Below are 22793 nucleotides of genomic sequence, written 5' to 3' on the forward strand. Positions count from 1 at the left end.
TCATGGTATAGTGGATGGAAATAACAATCAAAAGATCAGATTCACTAAATATACTATGATTGTATGCACAAGTATGAAGGACACTGAAATAGCATTTAAAAAGCTTGGCTGCTCAGTATCTCATACCTAATTAGCAACTATGCAACAATTGAATTAGCATTCCATTGTTCTTGATTTGCAAAACAGCCTTAATTGTCTGGCTAGGAATTGCACAATAGCTACTGCATTACACTGGAATATCCAAAGCAATCCTGTAAGGGTAGGCGTCGGAATGAAGCATAATACATTTGATCACAGATGCAACACTGACACTTTAATCAATAAGAAGAAAGCAGTGAAATAAAGGCCCTTCATTCATGGGTGGAACTTAAGATAGAACTTAACTTATCCACAGTGCTGGGAAGCCCACTCCTTTCTCTCAAGCCTTTTTCTCTCTCTCTCTCTCTCTCTCTCTCTCTCTCTCCCTCTCTCTCTCTCTCTCTCTCTCTCTCTCGTGTTACAGCAAGGAACAGCACAGCCAGGTAGCAGCTACGTGGTCGATGGCATATTTATCATAATATAAGTTTATTACAGTTAGAAATATATAAATGTTTAAAATATTTTAGATTGGAAACCCTATACACAAGAATGTCATATGCTACATACCACTCATAATTTCTAGGTCTACACACACATCCAGTCACTTATACATGTAGTTACTCATCTATACAGGACTATAATATGCACTCATACACCTATACATGCAGTCACACTGCCACTCATCCATAGTTACTCACACTCCTAGTCAGTAATGCAAAGAATCAGTCACATACCTATTTACTCATGTATACAGTTATACAAACCAACTTCGTTATTTTTAGACATACCACATCACCTATTTATACAGATACTAACACATATTTACTGTCTTATATAATCACTGATAGAACCAGACACTCATTTATACACCACTCTTCAAATAACTTAGTCTCATGTATAGTCATTTATGTACTCCCAACAGTCACATAGAGTGCCTTAAAACATATGTAGTTAGTCACAGATATACCACTGAGACATTCATTCACTCACCAACACACACAAACTCACCCATACAGCCCTTCCCAATTGCACTTGTTAAACCATACAACCAGTGAATCACCTACTCAGACATCTATGTACAGACTCATACACCCCCCCACCAACCCACACAGACACCCAGGGACCTATACAGATACTTAAACAAATCAATAACCTATATAGACACTCATGTAGCTATTCAGCAACCCATGCAGTTGCTTACACACCAACTGAGACTAAATAGACTTTCACACAGTTTAGTCACTAACACATGCATTTAGTAAGATACATTCAATCACTCCCTTATGCAGTCAGTCATGCACCTACGAATAATAATTTTAGGCACTTGTAAATGCATTCATTCATCAATACACCTTGGCATATATTTATTAAACATATTTAAACTTTACAGAAATAAACATTCACTGGATGATGTCATGAGCGATGTCATCAGTGATGTAATTTGAGATGTCATCAGTGGTGTCACTGACCATGTCATAAGTGATGTAATATGTGACGTCATCAGCAGTGCATGGCGGGCATGTGAGTTATAGTTAGCTCAACTAACTATAACAGGTGAATTTCTCTAGTTTTATATGAGTCAAATGTCCAACTAACTATACTGTCCCTAAAACCTATGTTTTTTTTGTGAATTTCAAAGGTTTTTTAAATGCTAAGTCCTAACTATACTGTCTGTAAAACCTATGTTTTTTTCAGTGAAAAAAATATATATATATATATATATTACCTGCTGGCGGTCGCCAGTAGGTAGATATAGTTAGGACCTAGTTTCCATAGGAAATCCGCAACATTCTATCTGGAAAAACGTTGGCGTCGGTTGACGAATCTTTGCGAAATTCTCCAAGAAGATGGGGCGCTCCGCTCCGCTTCTATCCTGAAGTTTTCGGGGTGATTCGTCGACCAGGGGCTGAGAGAAAAGGGGGGTCCCAAAACGTGTTTTCCCCATGCAATTTTCTACAGGGACCGTTAAGCGCGGCTACAGCCCGAACTGCTAAACGGAATTACACCAAATTTGGCAAAAAGGTAGAGTTTGGTTCTCAGATCACGCTTCTTGTTAAATGGTGTAAATCTGTGCAGTAGTTCCTGAGAAAATCAAAAGTAAAATCATAGATATATCTATGGACGGAGTAGGGTACGCGTATCCTCTGAGGATCATGTGCGTACCCTTACGAGCATGAGCTGCATGCTAATTGGCTGTCAACTGTCTGTCAACACTCCAAACCAGGAAGTGTTGCCAGCCATCTTGTCTCAGTAGAACCGAGGCACAAGAAAACTGAAAAACAAGTGCGCAAAAGGCACAAAGGGGGCAGGGAAGAAACGCCCTGACCCCCTAGGCCTGCTCAAGACGTCCCACAAGGACCCCCAAGGCCCCCCAATTGATTTATTTTTTATAAAAAATCACGGGATGCGCCTAGGATACGCGTATCCCGTGGCAAAAAAAACCCTGAAGCCCACTTTAGTGCTAATTAGCCCCCGAGGGGGCCATGTCTAGTGGGCAATGTGCTTTATTATAATGGTGGGCCCCGGGGCCCACCACCCCCTGGGGCTTCTTTTATTTTATAATAATGGGGGGCCGAAGGGGCCCCCCATTCCCGGGGACCGCCAGCCCCGGGGCATTAAAATTATGTATGCGGGGGTCATCAGTGATGTCATCATTGATGTCATTTGAGATGTCATTAGTGATGTCACTGACCATGTCATGAATACTGTAATATGTGACATCATCAGCAGTGGATTGCGGGTGCGCGAAATATAGTTAGTACAGCTAACTATATAGGAGCAATTTCAAAGGTTTTTTATATGTTAATTCCTAACTATATAAGGCCTGAAACCTATGGTTTTTTCAGTGAATTTGCAAGGTTTTTTAAATGCTAATTCCTAACTATATAAAGACTGAAACCTATGTTTTTTTCAGTGAATTTCAAAGGTTTTTTAAATGCTAATTCCTAACTATATAAGGCCTGAAACCTATGGTTTTTTCAGTGAATTTGCAACGTTTTTTAAATGCTAATACCTAACTATATAAGGCCTGAAACTTATGTTTTTTTCAGTGAATTTCAAAGGTTTTTTAAATGCTAATTCCTAACTATATAAGGCCTGAAACCTATGTTTTTTTCAGTGAATTTGCAAGGTTTTTTAAATGCTAATTCCTAACTGTATAAGGCCTGAAACCTGTGGTTTTTTCAGTGAATTTGCAAGGTTTTTTAAATGCTAATTCCTAACTAAATAAGGCCTGAAACCTATGGTTTTTTCAGTGAATTTGCAAGGTTTTTAAAATGCTAATTCTATTAGCGGATAATGTTTAAATATGTTGATATCCTTGTGGGACCACCTGAGCAGCCCTAGGGATCCGATTTGTGGACCGGAGCAAGATGCTCTCTGATTGTGCCGTATTTCTTGCATTCTGCCCCCCCTGATTGTGCCGTATTTCTTGCCTTCTGCACCCTGATTGTGCCATATTTCTTGCCTTCTGCACCCTGATTGTGCCGTATTTCTTGCCTTCTGCTCCCTGATTGTGCCGTATTTGTTGCCTTCTGCCCACTAATTGTGCCATTTTTTCTTGCCTTCTGCCCCCTGATTGTGCCGTTTGTCGGGCCTTCTGTCCCCTGATTGTGCCATTTTTCGTGCCCCTGCCCCCCTGATTGTATTATCTTTGCCAGTGTTTGTTCGCTGCTGGTATTGCCTTTGCCTGTGTTTCTTTGCTGCCGTTATTGTCTTTGCCAGTGTTTCTTTGCTGCCATTATTGTCTTTGCCAGTGCTTGTTCGCTGCTGGTATTATCTTTGTCAGAGCTGTGTGGGCTGTGTGGGCAGTGAGAGCTGTGTGGGCTGTGAGAGCTGTGTGGGCTGTGAGAGCTGTATGGGCTGTAAGAGCTGTGTGGGATGTGAGCTGTGTGGGCTGTGAGGGCTGTGTGAGCTGTGAGAGCTGTGTGAGCTGTGAGAGCTGTGTGGGCTGTGAGAGCTGTGTGGGCTGTGAGAGCTGTGTAGGCTGTGTGGGCTGTGAGAGCTGTGAGAGCTGTGTGGGCTGTGAGAGCTGTGTGGGCTGTGAGAGCTGTATGGGCTGTGAGAGCTATGAGAGCTGTGTGGGATGTGAGCTGTGTGGGCTGTGAGGTCTGTGTGAGCTGTGAGAGCTGTGTGGGCTGTGAGAGCTGTGTGGGCTGTGAGAGCTGTGAGAGCTGTGTGGGCTGTGAGAACTGTGTGGGCTGTGAGAGCTGTGTGGGCTTTGAGAGCTGTGTGGGCTTTGAGAGCTGTGTGGGCTGTGAGAGTGTGGGCTGTGTGGGCTGTGAGAGCTGTGTGGGCTGTGTGGGCTGTGTGGGCTGTGAGAGCTGTGTGGGCTGTGTGGGCTGTGAGAGCTGTGTGGGCTGTGAGAGCTGTGTGGGCTGTGAGCGCTGTGAGAGCTGTGTGGGCTGTGAGAGCTGTGTGGGCTGTGAGGGCTGTGTGAGCTGAGGGCTGTGTGGGCTGTGAGAGCTGTGTGGGCTGTGAGAGCTGTGTGGGCTGTGAGAGCTGTGTGGGCTATGAGAGCTGTGAGAGCTGTGTGGGCTGTGGGCTGTGAGAGCTGTGAGAGCTGTGTGGCTGTGAGAGCTGTGTGGGCTGTGAGAGCTGTGTGGGCTGTGAGAGCTGTGTGGGCTGTGAGGGCTCTGTGAGCTGTGAGAGCTGTGTGGGCTGTGAGAGCTGTGTGGGCTGTGAGAGCTGTGTGGGCTGTGAGAGCTGTGTGGGCTGTGTGGGCTGTGTGAGCTGTGTGGGCTGTGTGGGCTGTGTGGGCTGTTTGGGCTGTGAGAACACATCGAGTACTTTGTGGCAAATAACCTATTATGAGATGGCTGCCACATATTCTGTTGTTTAACCAGTCCGTCATTTATGTCTATCATCATACTGAAGTGAAAACTTTATTTATGTAATGCACAACTACCTCACTACCTATCACACGTGATCAAGGCAAGTCGCCGAAACGCGTTGTGTGAAATAAAATGGTATGAAGAACTGGTGTGGTCTGGAGTAGTTCCTGAGAGCGTACTTACTTGGATCTTTTGTCTTGGAACATTAAACTACCGGCGTGCTTCACCGGAGCGTACGCCACCTTGCTTGGGGCACAGCGGTGCAGAAGAAGCGTCTTCCTTTGAGATATATATATATATATATATATATATATATATATATATATATATATATATATATATATATATTCACTGAAAAAACCATTGGTTTGACACATGTTATAGTTAGCTGGACATTTTACTAATATATAACCAAAGAAGTTCCCCCGTTATAGTTAGTTCAGCTAACCATAACTCGCGCGCCCACAATGCACTGCTTATGACATCACATATTACATCACTCATGACATGGTCAGTGACATCACTCATAACATCACTGATGACATCTCAAATGACATCACTAATGACATCATCCTTGTGAAAGAGTGGCAAACCTCCTCTCACCCTAACATAACCTTTGATACACATATTCAAAAATATAAACTAACATTTTCAAAACATTGGACATACCTATGCCACTTACATCACACCTATTTAGTAATTCAAAGATCTAAACATACATCCACTCATTCATCAACAGTCGTATATAGTCAATCATATATGTAGTCACTCTTCATATGTACTCATACACTGATACATCCTGATCATCCTGTTACACACCAACACTCATTCATATAGTTACTCACACATAACTCATATGTATTACGTTAACACACATGTATTTACTCATAAATACACTATTGAGACAGTCATTCATTCACTAACACACCCATACACACACTCATCCACCCATACAGTCAAAAAACATATAATAACCTATATAGACACTCATGTAGCTACTCACCACACACACTCATCCACCCATACAGTACTGCACACATGCTGCCTTCAACACATACAAGCAGTAATTAAATCATTCATGCATCTATGCACTACGTAAGACTTCCCAACAAACCATACAGACACTCAGACAGTTCTACTGATACTCAAATAAACAATAAGCTATATTGACACTCATGTATCACTCATATAACTAGTCACCAACATATGCAGCTACTTATGCACAAAGTGAAAGAGTGATACAGAAATGTATATATTTAAACATGATTCACTAACCCATGTATTCACTAAAATACACTTAATCAGTCAGTAATATAATTAATTGTTCACAACAAAATCAGCCATTTAAACACTTATATACCCATTCCTTCTTCCATCAACCTTGACATATACATATATAGAAGATATTAAATTTTCCGAAAAACACCCATTAACTGGACGTCATCAGTGATGTTATGAGTGATGTCATAAGCAGTGCATTGTGGGCGCGCAAGTTATAGTTAGCTGAACTAACTATAACGGGGGAATTTCTTTGGTTTTATATGAGTAAAATGTCCAGCTAACTATAACATGTGTCAAACCAATGTTTTTTTCAGTGAATGTTAAAGGTTTTTTAAATGCTAATTCCTAACTATAACCTGTGTAAAACCTATGGTTTTTTCAGTGAATTTGAAAGGTTTTTTAAATACTAATTCTTAACTGTAACCTATGTAAAATCTATTGTTTTTTCTGTGAATTTCATATTTTTTTAAAAGCTAATTTCAAACTATAACCTGTGTAAAAGCTATAGTTGTTTCAATAAATTGAATCATTTGTTTTTGTTTTTTTTTAAGGTGCGCGACCGGGTGCGCGCACCCATCAACCAGTTTTAATTTTTTTTTTTTTTTTTTTTTGGGCCTTGGGGGTCATTAATGGACCACCTGAGAAAACCTAGGGGGTCAGGGAGTCTCTACCCTGCCCCCTTTCCACATTCTCAACTATAGTTTTTCACATTCTTCTAAAGCGGGGTGCGCGATCGGGTTAGCGCACCCCGCTATATTTAAAAAAAAAAAAGGTTTTTTTGCCTTGGGGTTCCTTATTGGACCCCCTGAGAAAACCTAGGGGGTCAGGGAGTCTCTACCCTGCCCCCTTTCCACGTTCTCCACTATAGTTTTTCACATTTTTGTAAAGCGGGGTGCGCGATCGGGTGCGCGCACCCCGCAACTTTTTTTTTTTTTAATTGTTTTTTTTTGCCTTGGGGGTCCTCAATGGACCCCCTGAAAAAACTTAGGGGGTCAAAAAAAGTCTCCAGCCTCCCCCCTAACCAAGTTCTCCACCTATCTTCTCCACAATATGTGAACTAGCACTGAGAAAATGGCTGCCAACGCTTCCTGATTTCTTCTAATTCAAATGTGAACAGCAAATCAGAGTTGAGCTCGCGCACGGTGCGCGCTTATAGATATATAATTGATTTTAACTTTCATTTTCTCAGCAACTACTGGAGGGATTTACGCCATTTAAACAAAAGCGTGATCTGCGACCCGGACTCTACCTTTTTGTAGAATTTCTTGTAATTCCGTTCAGCCGTTTGGGCTGTAGCCGTGTCTAAAGGTCCTATGGAAAATTGCATGGGGAAAACACGTTTTGAGACCCCTCTTTTTTCTCGGCCCCCGCTTGACGAATCCCCCCAAAATTTTTAGGGAAGGAGCAGAACTGAACGGGCCTAAATTTTGGAAAATTGCACGCAAATTCCTCAATCGACGCCAAAGTTATTCTAAATAGAATGTTGTGGATTTCCTATGGAAACTAGGTCCTAACTATAACTACCTACTGGCGACCGCCAGTAGGTAATATATATATATATATATATATATATATATATATATCATTCCATTCTCAACCTGGTTAAAACAGCCAATATCGCCAGTTTTCCAGCAATAGCTCCCGCCCCAAAAAGTTGCAACAAATGAGAGCAACAACTAACGCAAATAATATGCAGAGTAGCCGTTCCTGTACAAAAATAACACAAAAAACCCACTTCTAGCCGCACATACGGTGGATTGTGAAGGTGTTCACCCCAACAAGTGGAACCCTCACCAGCATAGTATGGTAAGGGCGGGGCCCGCTTCTGCAGTATAGGTCCTGATGAATGCCACGGACCCCTCGGGCCGGTAGGCAGAAACATGTTGACCACTTATAGTACCGTGGGGAGGACAAAAGAATCCCCACAAACCAACCATTTATTTTAAACACCATACAGATGCCAGTTACATTAAAATAAGTATGACATCTGTAAAGGCCTTTTAACCTCACTTTTTTGGTAAGGGCCCCCACTTAGCATTTGAAGTGCATCCCTGTCTACAGGTGTATGCTCGTCCTCTATCAAACCAAGTTTTCAGAGGGCAAGGACTGGTCAATGATGAAGCATGACACCAGGTGGTGTGGGAGACCAGTCTTTCACTTTTTGTGAGATGCCTGCACTCACAAGATAACACTGTAACACTATGGCACGTCAGTCATCTCACTAGAAGCGGCTCTTTTTGTGTTAAACAGATTTATTATATTGACAGGCTGCTTGCGGGGTACCAAGATAGGACTAGAGAACACTTACTGTCCGAATATAGATACCCAGAATTCTTTGACACTATATGGAGTAAACTGCGAGACTTGCCGGCTATGAAAATCTTGTGGGGTGGTGACTTTAACCTCTCCGTTAATGACACATTAGATAGATCAGGTACAATGACAGAACCCCACAAACGTGCTGTAAGAACTGTACAAGATAGCATGGCTGTGAATGGAATTGTAGACGTCTTTCGATTGCACAATCCACATACATTGGAGCGCACACAGTCCATAATAGTTGGTCACGTATAGATTATTGGTTAGCAACAGATAAGGCCAGTACATGGGTGCATACCATCTCTCCCCTACCAAAAACATTATCTGATCATAAGCCGGTGCTGCTCTCCCTGAACCTACCACATTACATACCGCCTCCGTTTATATGGCGCTTCAATGCAAAGGCCTTGCTAGATCCAATCTATAACTCCACGATACGAGCAGCAATAGGGGAATACTTTCAATTAAATGTGAACACTGTTCAAGACAACAGTATACTGTGGGAGGCTTTTAAAGCCACCATACGTGATGTATGTATAAGTACAGACAGCAGAATCTTACGTGATATCCATACCCAACTACATAAATGCGAATACAAACTCTGACAACTGAAGGCGGACTTTGAAACCACACACAGGACTACCACACTAAGTGAAGTAAAGACCGCTTTATCTGAATATCAGGAACCCGCTGAAAGCGAGATTAAATATCTCTCATAACGCCAGATAGCCCAAACACATGGAGAGGGAGGTAGGCCGGGTCGGATATTGGCACACAAAATTTGTTACAAGAGCAAAACACACTTAGTTACCCATATAAAGAATGTCCAGGGATCCCATCACTATGACACGGCGACCGTAATAAAGTCTTTCATGGACACGTATGCAGGCTTATATGCAACATGCCACACAGCCCCAGCCTCCAATATACTTGACTATTTAGAAGATTTAGCCATAGCCTGGATTTCTAACAATCAGCGGGAATATTTAACACAACCAATAACCATAGAAGAAGTGAACGAAATTATAAAAACACTCCCTCAATGAAAAGGCCCCAGGTCCGGATGGATTCACGGGAATTTTACAAAGAATATGTAGAGTTGCTGAGCCCATACTTGGTAGAAATATATGGAGACGCGTATGAGAAACAAATCCTACTACCCAAAATTATAGCAAGCAGGCTCCAGCTATTAATGCAGAATATAATTCTACTGGACCAATCAGGCTTTATACCGAACATGTCGACCGCACATAATATTCGCACCCTATTCGCAATATCTCATCAGCTGAACCCGGAGGTAAAGGCAGCAGCAATACTGCTAGATGCAGCTAAAGCATTTGAGTCAGTGAAGTGGATGTATCTTTTCACAGTGATGCAGAAGATGTAGCTTCCACCCGGCTTGTTGACGTGGATAAAACTTCTATATACTAAACCAATGGCGAGAATAAAAGTGAACCAGAATGTATCAGATGCAATCTCAAGACAACGGGGCACACAACAAAAGTGCCCACTATCAACCTTATTTTTTGTCATAGCGCTGGAACCACTAGCGTGTAAAATACGTCAATGTCACGCGGCAACAGCATTGCATTTTTACCAGCGTCAAATAAGCATATTATTATATGCGGACGTTATGATGCTATATGTTCGCATCCAGTCGAAAACCTATCTACACTATTGCTCTTTTATTTATTTAACAACAACCCAATACTACCCCCTAAACCATTATTTAAGAGACTACATTCCAATGTAACCAGATTTATCTGGGCAGGGCAGCAAGCACGAATTGGGCTACATACATTCACACTGCAATACCACAGAGGAGGTTTTATATAACCCTGGGCGGAAAACTACAGTTTGCGCAACTACGCACTACGCGAATCACACGTAGCACAGAGCAAAAAAAAGCGTAGCGGGCATTTTTTGCTTGCTTGCAGTCCTTAACTTCAAGTTGGCGACTGCGAGTGAGCAAAATAACAACCTGGCCAGACTATTTCTTCGTTCGCTATCGGCAACATCAAGTTGACGATCGCGAGCGTGGAAAATAAACCTCCCGGCAAGATTCTCAACGCAGGGAGGTCAGGTTTCTCTTTGCAAATGGTCGTGCATGTTCGCGACTGCTCCTGATGAGAAACTACCAGTCTGCGTTAAGAAAGCTGTAGCTCAAGTACAAATCTACTCGAGCGGCAGTAAAAGACAGCTCGCACTGTGCATGATGCACTGTGCAATCATTGCCAACAGCATTTCCCTACCGCACTACGCAGTCCGCATAGCTACGCGTAGTGTGCGTAGTGCAAAGTGCACTTCACGTATCTCCCTGTTGCGCGACTACGCAAACTACGCCCAGGGTTAGTTTTATAGTGCTGGACTTTCTACTCTATTATCTCTGCGCACATGCCCAATTTGCGCATTTTTGGTATCACCCGATACATTATATGCCGTATCTTGCTGTAGAGGACGGAGATGCGCATCCAATTCCCCTACACTGCATACTGTCACATCAGCGCACACCAAGCACAAAATCAATACCATTAAAACTACAAACTTGGCGTAGCAATGCATGGGTGCGCTGGCACGAAGAGTCCCGCTGTATGCACCAGCGCTGCCACTGCAACATCACCCCGCACTATCTGTGACACATATGGGGGATAGCATTCCGCTACTGCAACAAGTTGGAATAGACACTATGGGAGATCTATTCATTGTTGGGAAATTTATAGATCAAAGCCAACACAAGGAGATGATGGACGGAGCGCTGAAACTTTTCAGACACTCAACCCCAGTCACGGATCAGGTTTGAATCCATCATCGTTTTTTAGCTCACTTCTCCACCCCAGTTCAGAAAACCGCTATATACAAATCAGTCTTGGCTCTGTGCCTCATGGGAACAATCCAGACCGAACTGCCAAGCAATCTCTTCCCTGGACCGGGAACAAGTATCCTGGGACCGGTTTCGAGCTAACAGCCCTCATCAGCCAGGCTAGCTTGAATCCAGTGGCAAAGTGAGCAAAGTCTGAAACGTTTCAGCGCTCCGTCCATCATTTCCTTCTGTTTGCTTTGTTCGCAGTAAGTTGGCAGGGTATGCCCAGACATGGGTCCCTTACTCAGTGATTTCATTTGAGATGTCATCAGTGATGTCACTGACCATTTCATTAGTGATGTAATATGTGACATCATCCGCAGTGCATTGCGGGGGCGCAAGTTATAGTTAGCTCAACTAACTATAACAGCCGAATTGCTCTGGTTTTATACGAGTGAAATGTCCAACTAACTATAATGTTCCTGAAAACCTGTGGTTTTTTTTAGTGAATATATATATATATATGTATGTGTAGTTTGATATTCAAGTTGATAATCAAGGATTGTTTTGGTGGTACCTTTGAAGACTGGTATGACTAGTATATATGATGGTGTAAGAGGTGATGAACAATAGAGGTGATAGAATCTAGTTTTGCAAGGGAATTTATTTGTGACGATTAAATCTTGCATGGAACCCTGTCTCTTGGAGTAGCAGGACCTCTTTCTTTTACATTGATGGAAAATGGTTCTAAACCTCCTGCTCCTTGAGTAGATATGGTCAGGGCATCGGATCTCTGGAGTTATATTTTGTCGAAGATGCTCAGATTTCCTGTACAGCCTATGCCAGGCTCTCTGATAGTATAAAGGATTCCCTTGCAGCAGTTGCTTATGTTTCATGCCGTTATTGTGATGCTCTGTCTTGCATCGTCCATTCACTGGAAAAGGGTCCATTTTGTATTTTTTGTAAGGCTGTATGATAATCGGAAGCATTCCCTGGATAAGAATTGACGCATCTTGTTGCTTTGGATTTAACATGTGTCCTACGGAGAGGGTTTCATTCAATGAACAAGGAACCTTCTCTGATGTCTTGGTTGGTATTTTAGTCCGCACTCCTCGATAGAAGGGGATTGTGGGAGGATTGTATGCCCTTACTTTGCCTACTGCATCTTCACATTGAAAGTGAAATCTAGAATTTATTCAGTGCACTTATCTTTATAGACAATTAAATGCCAATAGATTTTCGTGATGGACTCACCATTTAAGCTTATCCAGTATGTTTTGTTTTTTAAATCTTTTTCTAACAGGTGAAACAAATGCAGTAATGATCAAAAAAGGTGAAGGCAGTAAACATCATTGTGTGGGAAGTTATGTAAAACAGTATGCATCGAGATCACTTCCCATGAAGGCTAATGCCTCGCCAACCACAGCTGAAGACCCATACAGTTCAATGAGGTCTACACTTGGCTCTTAGGGATCAGCTGATCTACATAGAAGACATAACATACTGAACAAACGGAAGCAAGTCTGATGAGATGCTCATTACGAAAGAAGAGCTAACGTAGTATAGGAAAGAAAACAAAGAAGAGAACCGGTGTGAATATGTAGAATATTTATTATTTATTTATTATAACACTTGTAAAGCGCGAACGAAGGCCCTTAGGCATCTCGGCGCTAGATAACTGAAATGTTTTTCCCATAAAGACGCCAAAAAACTGCAAGGGGATGTTAAAAAGCCAGGTTTTAACGCTTTTTCGGAAAGACCAGAGGGAGGAGCTGGTCCTTATCGATTGAGGGAGTGTGTTCCACAGTCTTGGTGCAGCCACCAGAAATCGTCTGTCACCCCAGTTGACTGTTTTAGTGCGGGGGACCACCAGATCGAGGGAGCTAGAGGATCGCAGTGTTCTAGACGGGCAGTAGGGGATTAAGTTCTGGGTGAAGAACGCTGGTCCGGCATTATGTAAGGCCTTGTATATCAAGCACAATGCCTTAAACTTTATCCTCTTTTTCACCGGAAGCCAATGAAGTTGTCTTATGGTTGGTGAGACCGGTTGAAATTTCGGAATACGCCCTAGTAGCCTTGCCGCTGCATTCTGAATAGCCTGCATTTTGGCAAGCACTCTCTCCTGAGCACCCAGAAACAAGGCGTTACAGTAATCTAGGGTGGAGAGGACCAGAGCGCTCACCAGGGTTTTAGCAAGATGTTCAGGCAGAAACACATGTATTGGGAGAGACAGTATTGGGAGAGAAAGAGCAAGTGTGACATCAGAACCTTCATACTGGAAAAAAAACATATTTGATGGACTGATCGTGGAAAAGAGTTTTTAACAATGAAAGACCTAGTGCAGCATCAACGTCTCCACATAGCGGAGAAACCATATAAATGTGCTGTATGTAATAAAGTGTTCGGAAGGAAGAAGACTCTAAGGCAGCATCAACAAATCCACACAGGGGAGAAACCATATGGCTGTACTGAATGTGACATGGCATGTATTAGAAAGGCACACCTAATAAGGCATCAGAAGATCCACACTGAGGAGAAACCTTATCAATGTGCACAGTGTGTCAAAGCATTTAAAACTAATAAAGCGCTAAAACGACATCAGAAAATCCACACTGGGGAGAAACAATATCAATGTACAGAGTGTGACAAAGAATTCATAACAAATGGAGAGCTAAAACAGCATCAGAAAGTCCACACTGGAGAGAAACCATATGGATGTACAGAATGTGACATGGCATTTATTAGAAAGGCACACCTAATAATGCATCAGAAGATCCACACGGAGGAGAAACCTTATCAATGTGCACAGTGTGTCAAAGCATTTAAAACTAATGAAGCGCTAAAACGACATCAGAAAATCCACACTGGGGAGAAACAATATCAATGTACAGAGTGTGACAAAGCATTCATAACAAATGGAGTGCTAAAACAACATCAGAAAGTCCACACTGGAGAGAAACCATATGGATGTACAGAATGTGACATGGCATTTATTAGAAAGGCACACCTAATAATGCATCAGAAGATCCACACTGGAGAGAAACCGTATGAATGTGCTGAATGTAGCAAAGGATTTATAACAAATGAACAGCTAAAACATCATCAAAAAATCCACACTGGAGTGAAACCATATCCATGTACAGAGTGTGACAAAGCATTTATAAGAAATGTACATCTGAAACAACATCAGAAAATCCACACTGGGGTGAAACCATATGAATGTACAGAATGCAATAATGCATTTATAACAAATCGAGAACTAAAACGACATCAGAAAATCCACACTGGGGAGAAACCGTATGAATGTACAGAATGCAGCAAAGCATTTATAACAAATCGAGAACTAAAACGACATCAGAAAATCCACACTGGGGAGAAACCATATCAATGTGCACTGTGTGGCAAAGCATTTATAACTAATGGAGAGCTAAAACGACATCAGAAAATCCACACTGGAGAGAAACCATATGGATGTACAGAGTGTGGCAAGGGATTTATTACAAGGCAAAGGTTAAAACTACATCAGAAATACCACACAGGAGAGAAACAATATCAATGTGCACAGTGTGGCAAAGCATTTATAACAAATCAAGAGCTGAAAGGACATATAAAAAGACATACTGGGGAGAAACAATATCAATGTACAGAGTGTGACAAAGCATTCATAACAAATGGAGAACGGAAGCAACATCAGAAAATCCATACTGGGGAGAAACCATATCAATGTACAGAGTGTGACAAAGCATTTATAACAAAGGTAGAACTAAAACGACATCAAATAATCCATACTGGGGAGAAACCATATTATTGTACAGAGTGTGGCAAAGCATTTGGAACAAATGGAGTGCTAAAACGACATCAGAAAGTCCACACTGGAGTGAAACCATATGGATGTACAGAATGTGACATGGCATTTATTAGAAAGGCACACCTAATAATGCATCAGAAGATCCACACTGGGGAGAAACCATATGAATGTACAGAATGCAATAAAGCATTTAGAACAAATGGACAGCTAACACACCATCAGAAAATCCACACTGGGGAGAAACCGTATGAATGTACAGAATGCAGCAAAGCATTTATAACAAATGGAGAACTAAACCGACATCAGAAAATCCACACTGGGGAAAAACCATATCATTGTACAGAGTGTGGCAAAGCATTTGGAACAAATGGAGTGCTAAAACGACATAAGAAAGTCCACATTGGGGAGAAATGATTTCAATGTACAGTGTGACAAAGCATTGTTAACAAATGGAGATCTGGTGTGACATCAGAAAATCCATTCAGGAGAAACCGAATGAATGTACAGAGTGTGACAAAGCATTTGTAACCAATAGAGAGCTAAAAACATCAGAAATGCCTCACTGGAGAGAAACCATATCAATGTACAGAATGTGACATGGGATTTTTTAGAAAGCAATATTTAATTAAACATCGGAAAGTTCGCACAGGCGAGAAACCATATCAATGTAATGACGGTCACAAAACATTCATAACAAATGGCCATCTAAAATGACATTATAAAATCCACATGGCGAGAAATACTATGTATTTACAGAATGTAATAGTGTTTTAAATTGGAAGAATAAGCTAATACAGCATCGACTAATTCACATTATGGAGTAACCATATTAATGCACAGAATGCAACAAGGGATTTGCTGCAAAACAAAATTTGATATGACATTAGAATGCTCACACAGGAGAGAAACTATATAAATGTATTGAATGTGAGAGTGCATTCATAAGAAATGGAGAGCTAACACAATATCAAGCGTCCCCATTTAAGACTGCACTGCATGTGGCAAGGCATTTATTTGCAAGGGAGAGTTAAAACAACATCAGAAAATCCCCACTGGGAATATCTGTATGAATGTACAGAAAATGCAACGGTGTTCCTAATGAAGTGACCATATGAATGTACAGAAAGTGACAAGGCATTTATTAGAAGGACACAGTCAATATAACATCAGAAGTTCCACATAGTGGAAAAACCATATGCACTAACTGAGACAAGGCGTTTGTTAAAAAAGCAACCTAAAACGACTTCTGAAAGTTCACACAGGAGAGAAATATTATGAATGTACTGAATTTAACAAATCATTTTTTTTTTTTAGAGCGGCACAGCTAATGTACCATCAAAGTCCACACAGGGAAGAAAGTAATGACATTGAGAATGAACTGAATTTAACAAAGCATTTTTTTAGAATGGCACAGCTAATGTACCATCGAAATCCACACAGGGAAGACAGTAATGACACAGAGAATGGATACCACACCAAATGTGCCCAGGCATTCATCAAAAAAAGAAGGATCTAACAAAACATCAAAAAGTCCACCCTGGTGAGGAACCATATAAATGAATGGAATGTGACAATTCCTTTATTGGCAGGGCTCAGCTACCACAATAACAGTAAGTCAATACAGAGGAGAAAGTCATGATGGTGGAGAATGCATATCACTGCACTCAATGTGGTAAGTCATCTCTTACAAAGGCACAGCTAATGCAACATCAAAAAGTCATTACTAGTGTACACGAGTCCACCACACAGGAGCGGCACCATACAAATATACTGAAAGTGACAAAGCCATCATTACAAAGGGATCATTAATGCAACTTCCAAAAATCACACACTGGGAAGTAACTAAAGCAATACATGTGACCAGGTGCTGATCCAATAGTTCATATTGGCAGAAACAACTTTTTATGGAAAAGCGTTTTTCCACAGGAGAAACCTAATGTGTCAACATGCATTCCAGGGAGTAACTCTATCCATCTTCAGTGTGACAAAACTTTCATTACAAAGGAAGAGGTCATGCTTGATCAGAAATTATACACTCCAGAAATCACTTAAATATTATAAACATGGAACATTTCCTACCAACGCTCTCTTATGAGGCATCAAAGGCCACCTGGGTTTAAAATGCACTGATTGTGAAGTCTTTCATTTGAAACAGTCATCAGTTGCTACGTCAAAAAATCCACACCTGCTCACAGGGTTGTTTCATACAGGTACCCCAATATAGGCTCAGGTAATGACCAAACCTTTCACCTATATCTCCCCTGCCATTACACTACATAACGGTTCTTGGTAGTGACATTTTACCTAGTTAGGGTACTGCTTACAGGACGTGGAGTTTTCTCAGAAAAACGAGCCTCATCCATTATGCTTGATGATTCTTGAAATCTCAGCAGGATTATCATCTTACACAGTAACTATATATAACGGTCATTCCTTCTGTCATCCTAGTCCGACATGGCACAACAAGGTAGATCCCCTGAGGGCACCTCTTTGGGTCTATGAGCACCATATCTTTGCTGAGGCAGGGAGAGGAGAAGGACTTCCATGCTGATGCACTGAAGCGAGATGCTGAGGTTCCTGCACGCAGACACTCCAGCTCACATTGGTCTGACATCCCTCGCGGTGTGTCCATCTTGAGACCAAGACATGGTCCCACAGTCTCTCACTTTAGGTAATGGGGTTGGCTTTATCCTAGGGGGATTCTTGGCTCTACACCTACATACATGTTAGGTACACGTAGGTACATCTAGATAGTATTGCATTGTAGGAGTAGGCATTTATTACTGTCATGTATTTTATATACTGTTCTTTATTCATTGTTCTAGCACTACGGTAGGAATCTACCATCTTTTTACTCTATTGGTGCTTATAATCATTTAGATTTGTTTCTGTCTTATGGTTGTTTCAGCACACCTATTATGCGGCAGAATGATGCTGGTTCAAGAAATGCTTATTGAAAAACGTCCCCACCGTTTGTTCTGTGTATTACTCTGAGACAAAAGTGAGCATGAGTAACTGAGCGAAAAGTACTGCACTGTTTCCACAATCCCTGATGGGACAGAGTTGTCATGTTCGATAGTTGCCAAGAGCTATTCTCTCTTTGGTAAGAAGGGTTTATAGTGGCACTGTGAGCTAGTTGGTATGCAGGCTAACATACCCGGTGGGGGTGTTTGAAATTGGTGTGGACACCAATCCTGCAGTGTGTGTTGTCTAAACACGCAGCTCCTATATAGGTTTATAGAAACTACATGACAATAGAAATGGGGGAATGAAATAACTGAGCAAAATGCCGAACGAAAGAACAAAAATAGTGGCAGTCATCATAGGTGCCGAAGGATTAGTCAAGAAAAGGTTCCAGGACAACTTACACCTTTCCTTCAGAGGTGACAATATGCAAACTACAGATAGCAGCAAATGGACCGAAAGCAACAGCTACATTTTTTTACCTATACCCATTCGGCTCTAGGTATAAGGGTTATTCTGGCTACCTTGTGATAAGACCTGGCGCTGCCTATCTACTCAGTTATATGAGATTTGCTCTGCAAGGCCTTCTAGGGCTCATATCCAAAGTTCTGGGGATATTTTCGATAGTAAAATTCAGAGTTTGTTATCTAGGATGTTATGTTCATGCTGTTTATCGTTGACATTTTGTTTCTTTCTTTAACTATACTGCCCGGGAGAGGATAAGTGGAGTTTTGGGGTCAGTTGGAAGTCAGATGCTAATGTTTTTAGGTATTTGCAGCCCCTGAAGTATGTGTGCATCATGTTTATGGTTTCATGTGGCACAGGAGCTGCCACCATTTGTACAGACATTGCAGGACAGTTTGCTGGATAACCTGCGAATAAAAGGCCTCCATTTAGAGCAGTGATTACAATCTCCTATATCACATGTAGGCAACAATTCTATTCTTTCTCCTTTTGTACCATGTAGTTTTTTTCAACATGCTGATCTGTAATAAAATAAACATTTGCTGAAAGTACCGACTGCAATTCTAGATGTTTGAACACTGTTAACTATCTTATACCATACAGTGTATATAATAATTCTCCTTTCTAAAGCGCTCTAATGTCCATTCCGGCAAGGCCCACGTAATAGAAAACAACAAATAAATAAATCTGTTTACCTGAATAGGAAAAGACAAAGCAAAGGTCTTCACTCTCCTCGAGCTTTGTTCCAAAAGGAGAAACTCTGTGGCCACCATTGGGGGGAGGGAGGGGGTTAATGAGGAGAATCAAACAGATGATTTATATTTAGCCATGGAGAGGGATCAGAAATGTCAGCAATGTGTACCCCACCTTTTAGTTTCATAAAATATGAGCACAAGGTCGACAGACCCCTTAGTTTCTTCCAATGTGAATAAATGGTCTAGTACTACCCTCGGTGTCTTGCAATGATGTGAATGCGGCAGAAATTCATTCAATCCCAATCTGAGGTGCCGGGTTTTTAGGAACCCGGTGGTGCCAGGGGATAACACCCGAAGACCTCTGAGTTCTCCCTTGTTCCGGACCACAGAAACAATGAGTCTTCTAGTCGCAGTCAGAGATCAAGTTTTATTGGTAGCTACCAAGTAACACGTGTCCTAGAAGCACGACCAACACGGGTCATGTATTCTCAGGAGACTGTTCGTGTTCGTTTTTACAGAACCAGCCTTCTCCTTTTATACAGAAATAATGGCTTCGAGCAAGAATTCTTGAGTTTATGATATGGCTATAAACATATTTCTGCAATAATACAAAGTGCGGAGTCATGTAAGCAAGCCTACATTTTAGATGTCCAGTTCGTGAGAGATTACCCAGCAAGATCCGGGACTCCCATCAGATATCGATGAAACACCAATAAAGGCAGGTACCACCCAGTCATAAAACTGGCCATAAACAAGGAATATGGACAGGTGCATGTTTGTAGAAAGCATGTTCTGTATGGGGTGAATGGTTTGTGGAATGTTATGCATTGATGCTATCGTATTCGGCCACTGGGCGAGGAGCTGCCCAAACAGGTTTGGCTTAAGGCCATGGAGTCAGTTGGGACAGGTCAGGGGGAAGTCAGGGAAGGTGGACGTGTCCCTTTGGATCAAGCTCGACCTTTAATTGACTTAACATGAGGGCAAGACGTAAGATGGATGCCGTTCACAAAATGGAGTCTAAGGGATTGGGACGGAAACTACGATTTAGGAGTGTTGGCAACCCTCGATTGTGACGCAAATACATAGGAATGATGTCCTAATCATTATCGGTTCATGGACACCAAAATCGTCATGGTACGTTGATATTTTGTGACACGGGTATTGGACCTCGATATTGGGATAACAACAGGGTCCAGATTTTCAGAACCACAGACCCTACTTTTGCCCTTATGTAAGGCAATAACTCATGTTAATCCGAGTCCAAATCTGTATGAAGGAATTCGTGGAGATGCTGCTGTAACATCATTCTGTTGCTCAGTTCGTCCCTTGACACAGGCTTCCGTACACATGAAGTAGCACAGAGGCCACAGAGTGCAGGAGCGCACTGTACACACAGGCAGAACATAAACAGAAGTGTTAAGATCATCCCAGTGAAGATCAGTGCTTTCCATCCCCAGGCAGCGATCAGTCCCCAGAACCACCCTAGCAAAAACCAATCCCCTTTCTCAACGTGAAGGGAACCAGATATTTCATGTAGTTTAGAGATGGCCTGGTATACTGTCGGCGCATTATCAGGGATGAATATGCAACAACTGGATTGGATGACTCTACACACACCACCACGATCGGCGAGCATGATATCAAGGGCAATTCGGTTCTGAAGGGTCATAAGTCGATCCGACTGAAGCTCGGTTGTCAAATTGCCAGGTGCGCCGGCCGTTGTAGTCACGGCGGATTCAACTATCCTTGCTAACTGGCGAATATTCCTGCTGTTCACCATAGGCCCCCAAAATGGCAGAAAACCTTTTGCGAAGTCAGCGAATTCCTGACCCGCGGTGTCGTCTTTACTCACGACACCTCTAGCTGTCCTTGTCGGATGGTAATCTGCTCGGGCCATGTAGGTGGGAGGCAGCAGAAATGAGATGAAACACGTGCCTGAGAAGTCAGGGGGTAACCATGTATAGGCTTGGTCGTGGCAGACGAAATACGTGCCTTTGGCTGCTAAGAGTATAGGGGAAGTTTGGGAGGCGAACACATATGTTTCTGTGCAAATGCTCTTTCCTAACTGTGCTGTGGGATCCCTACCAATACCTTGTAAACATAAGTGACCTCGGTGGGGCACTATCCAAACTGGGCGGGATTTCTTTGCTGCTTGGCTCTTGATCAGGTAAACGCCATGTTTGGTTACGTTCCAACGAGTGTATGGAGTCAGTTCATCTTTGGGGATAGTCAGATATGTGTCGATATCCCTACTCATATTTCTTATCCCTGCTATTAGTGCCTTGTTACTGGAATCGCTCTCAGTGGAACGGGTCGGGTATGGTTCTAGGGCGAATAGGAACATGGTCTGAAAAGCCCACAGAGAACCATAATAACTAAATGGCAGGATGAAGTATGGGATACCCTTATCAGTTGTGTGCGGCATGAGTCCGCATATCCAACAGTTTGATGTGTTCATTATAGACTGGTGTTGGTGTAGGAGTTGGATGAAAGAGTTATTTACAAATTCGAGTCTTCTGGCAGACTCGTGTTCAGGTAGAGGGTGAAAAGAGTGTGGGGAGAGAGTGGGAGGAGGCGTTGGCAGAGTGTCATTTGAGAATAGGGAAACTCGAAATACGAATAGAGCATAACCAATCAAAAGCATCACAGTGCTACACAGCATTAGAACACATATTATTAAAAATCTTCTCTTGGACAGTATAGTACACAATTGTTTTTCAAAGTTCGTAGGTTTGACAGGTCTCTCTACCCTTGGAAACTCCATCCTCTACTTGCTGCCCGCGGTGGTAGGTTGATTCTGCCAGGGAGTGCGCTCCGTTCAGTCCGGGGTGACTCCCTCGGACCAACCAGAACCGTGGACCTAAAACTTCCTTGGTTGCACTCCCTACACTTCAACCGCGACCCTAGCAGCGGAACCGGATGGCGGTTCGAAAATCAAAAAATGAGCTAGTTCCCTGGGACGAGAGAGCTGAAAGATCAAAAATAGTTCTTGGGGGGAAAAGGGAAATCACATTAGATCAAGTTTTAGTAGTCTCTGGGGCTAGATCTCAGGTCGTACCGTCGCTTCTCAGGTACGGTGTGGTCTTTAAACAATGTCTCAGGTTCGGTAGTGTCCAACTGCATAGACGGTGACACAAGTCCTTGCAAAATACGATCACTCTCCTTTTCGGTACCAGTCTCTTTTAAACGTGCATCGCTGAAAGGGATGAAACGAGGTACGGATTCAGTCTCAGAGTTGGCAAGTCCTTTATCGACCCACCGGTCGTATGGAAGGGGCAGAGGGACCCGTTTTCAATGGGTCCCATGTACCCAGTTCTTTTTGCCGTCCACCCGAACAGCTGACCTCGTGGAAAGAAGCATCAAATACGGTCCGGTCCACCTAGGCTGTCCGTTGCTGGTGCGCTGGAAGTTCCGCACCAAGACCCACGTGCCGGGATTGATTGTATGACCTGGATCGTCAGAGGCTGGCGGAGAGGAACTGTGAACCTGTTGGTGTAAAACACGCAATTTAGCTTTCAATTCGCACAAATAATCAAGCAGTACGGGGTGTT

The 22793-nt window shown here is 42.4% G+C and overlaps 1 protein-coding gene across 1 annotated transcript in view; it reads left to right on the plus strand.

Moving 5' to 3' along the window:
• The window catches only part of LOC144764070 (uncharacterized), a 30572-nt gene extending 11477 nt beyond the window's left edge, over positions 1 to 19095 (plus strand). Inside the window, exon 2 of the mRNA XM_078650226.1 lies at positions 12614 to 19095. Within this exon, the coding sequence (XP_078506352.1) occupies positions 13637 to 15532 (1896 nt within the window). The 5' untranslated portion in view covers positions 12614 to 13636 and the 3' untranslated portion in view covers positions 15533 to 19095. The remainder of the gene's footprint in view (positions 1 to 12613) is intronic.
• The last annotated feature ends 3698 nt before the right edge of the window (positions 19096 to 22793 follow it).

The sequence above is a fragment of the Lissotriton helveticus genome, chromosome 6 (genome assembly GCF_964261635.1).
Source record: "Lissotriton helveticus chromosome 6, aLisHel1.1, whole genome shotgun sequence".
NCBI classification, from domain to species: Eukaryota; Metazoa; Chordata; class Amphibia; order Caudata; family Salamandridae; genus Lissotriton; species Lissotriton helveticus.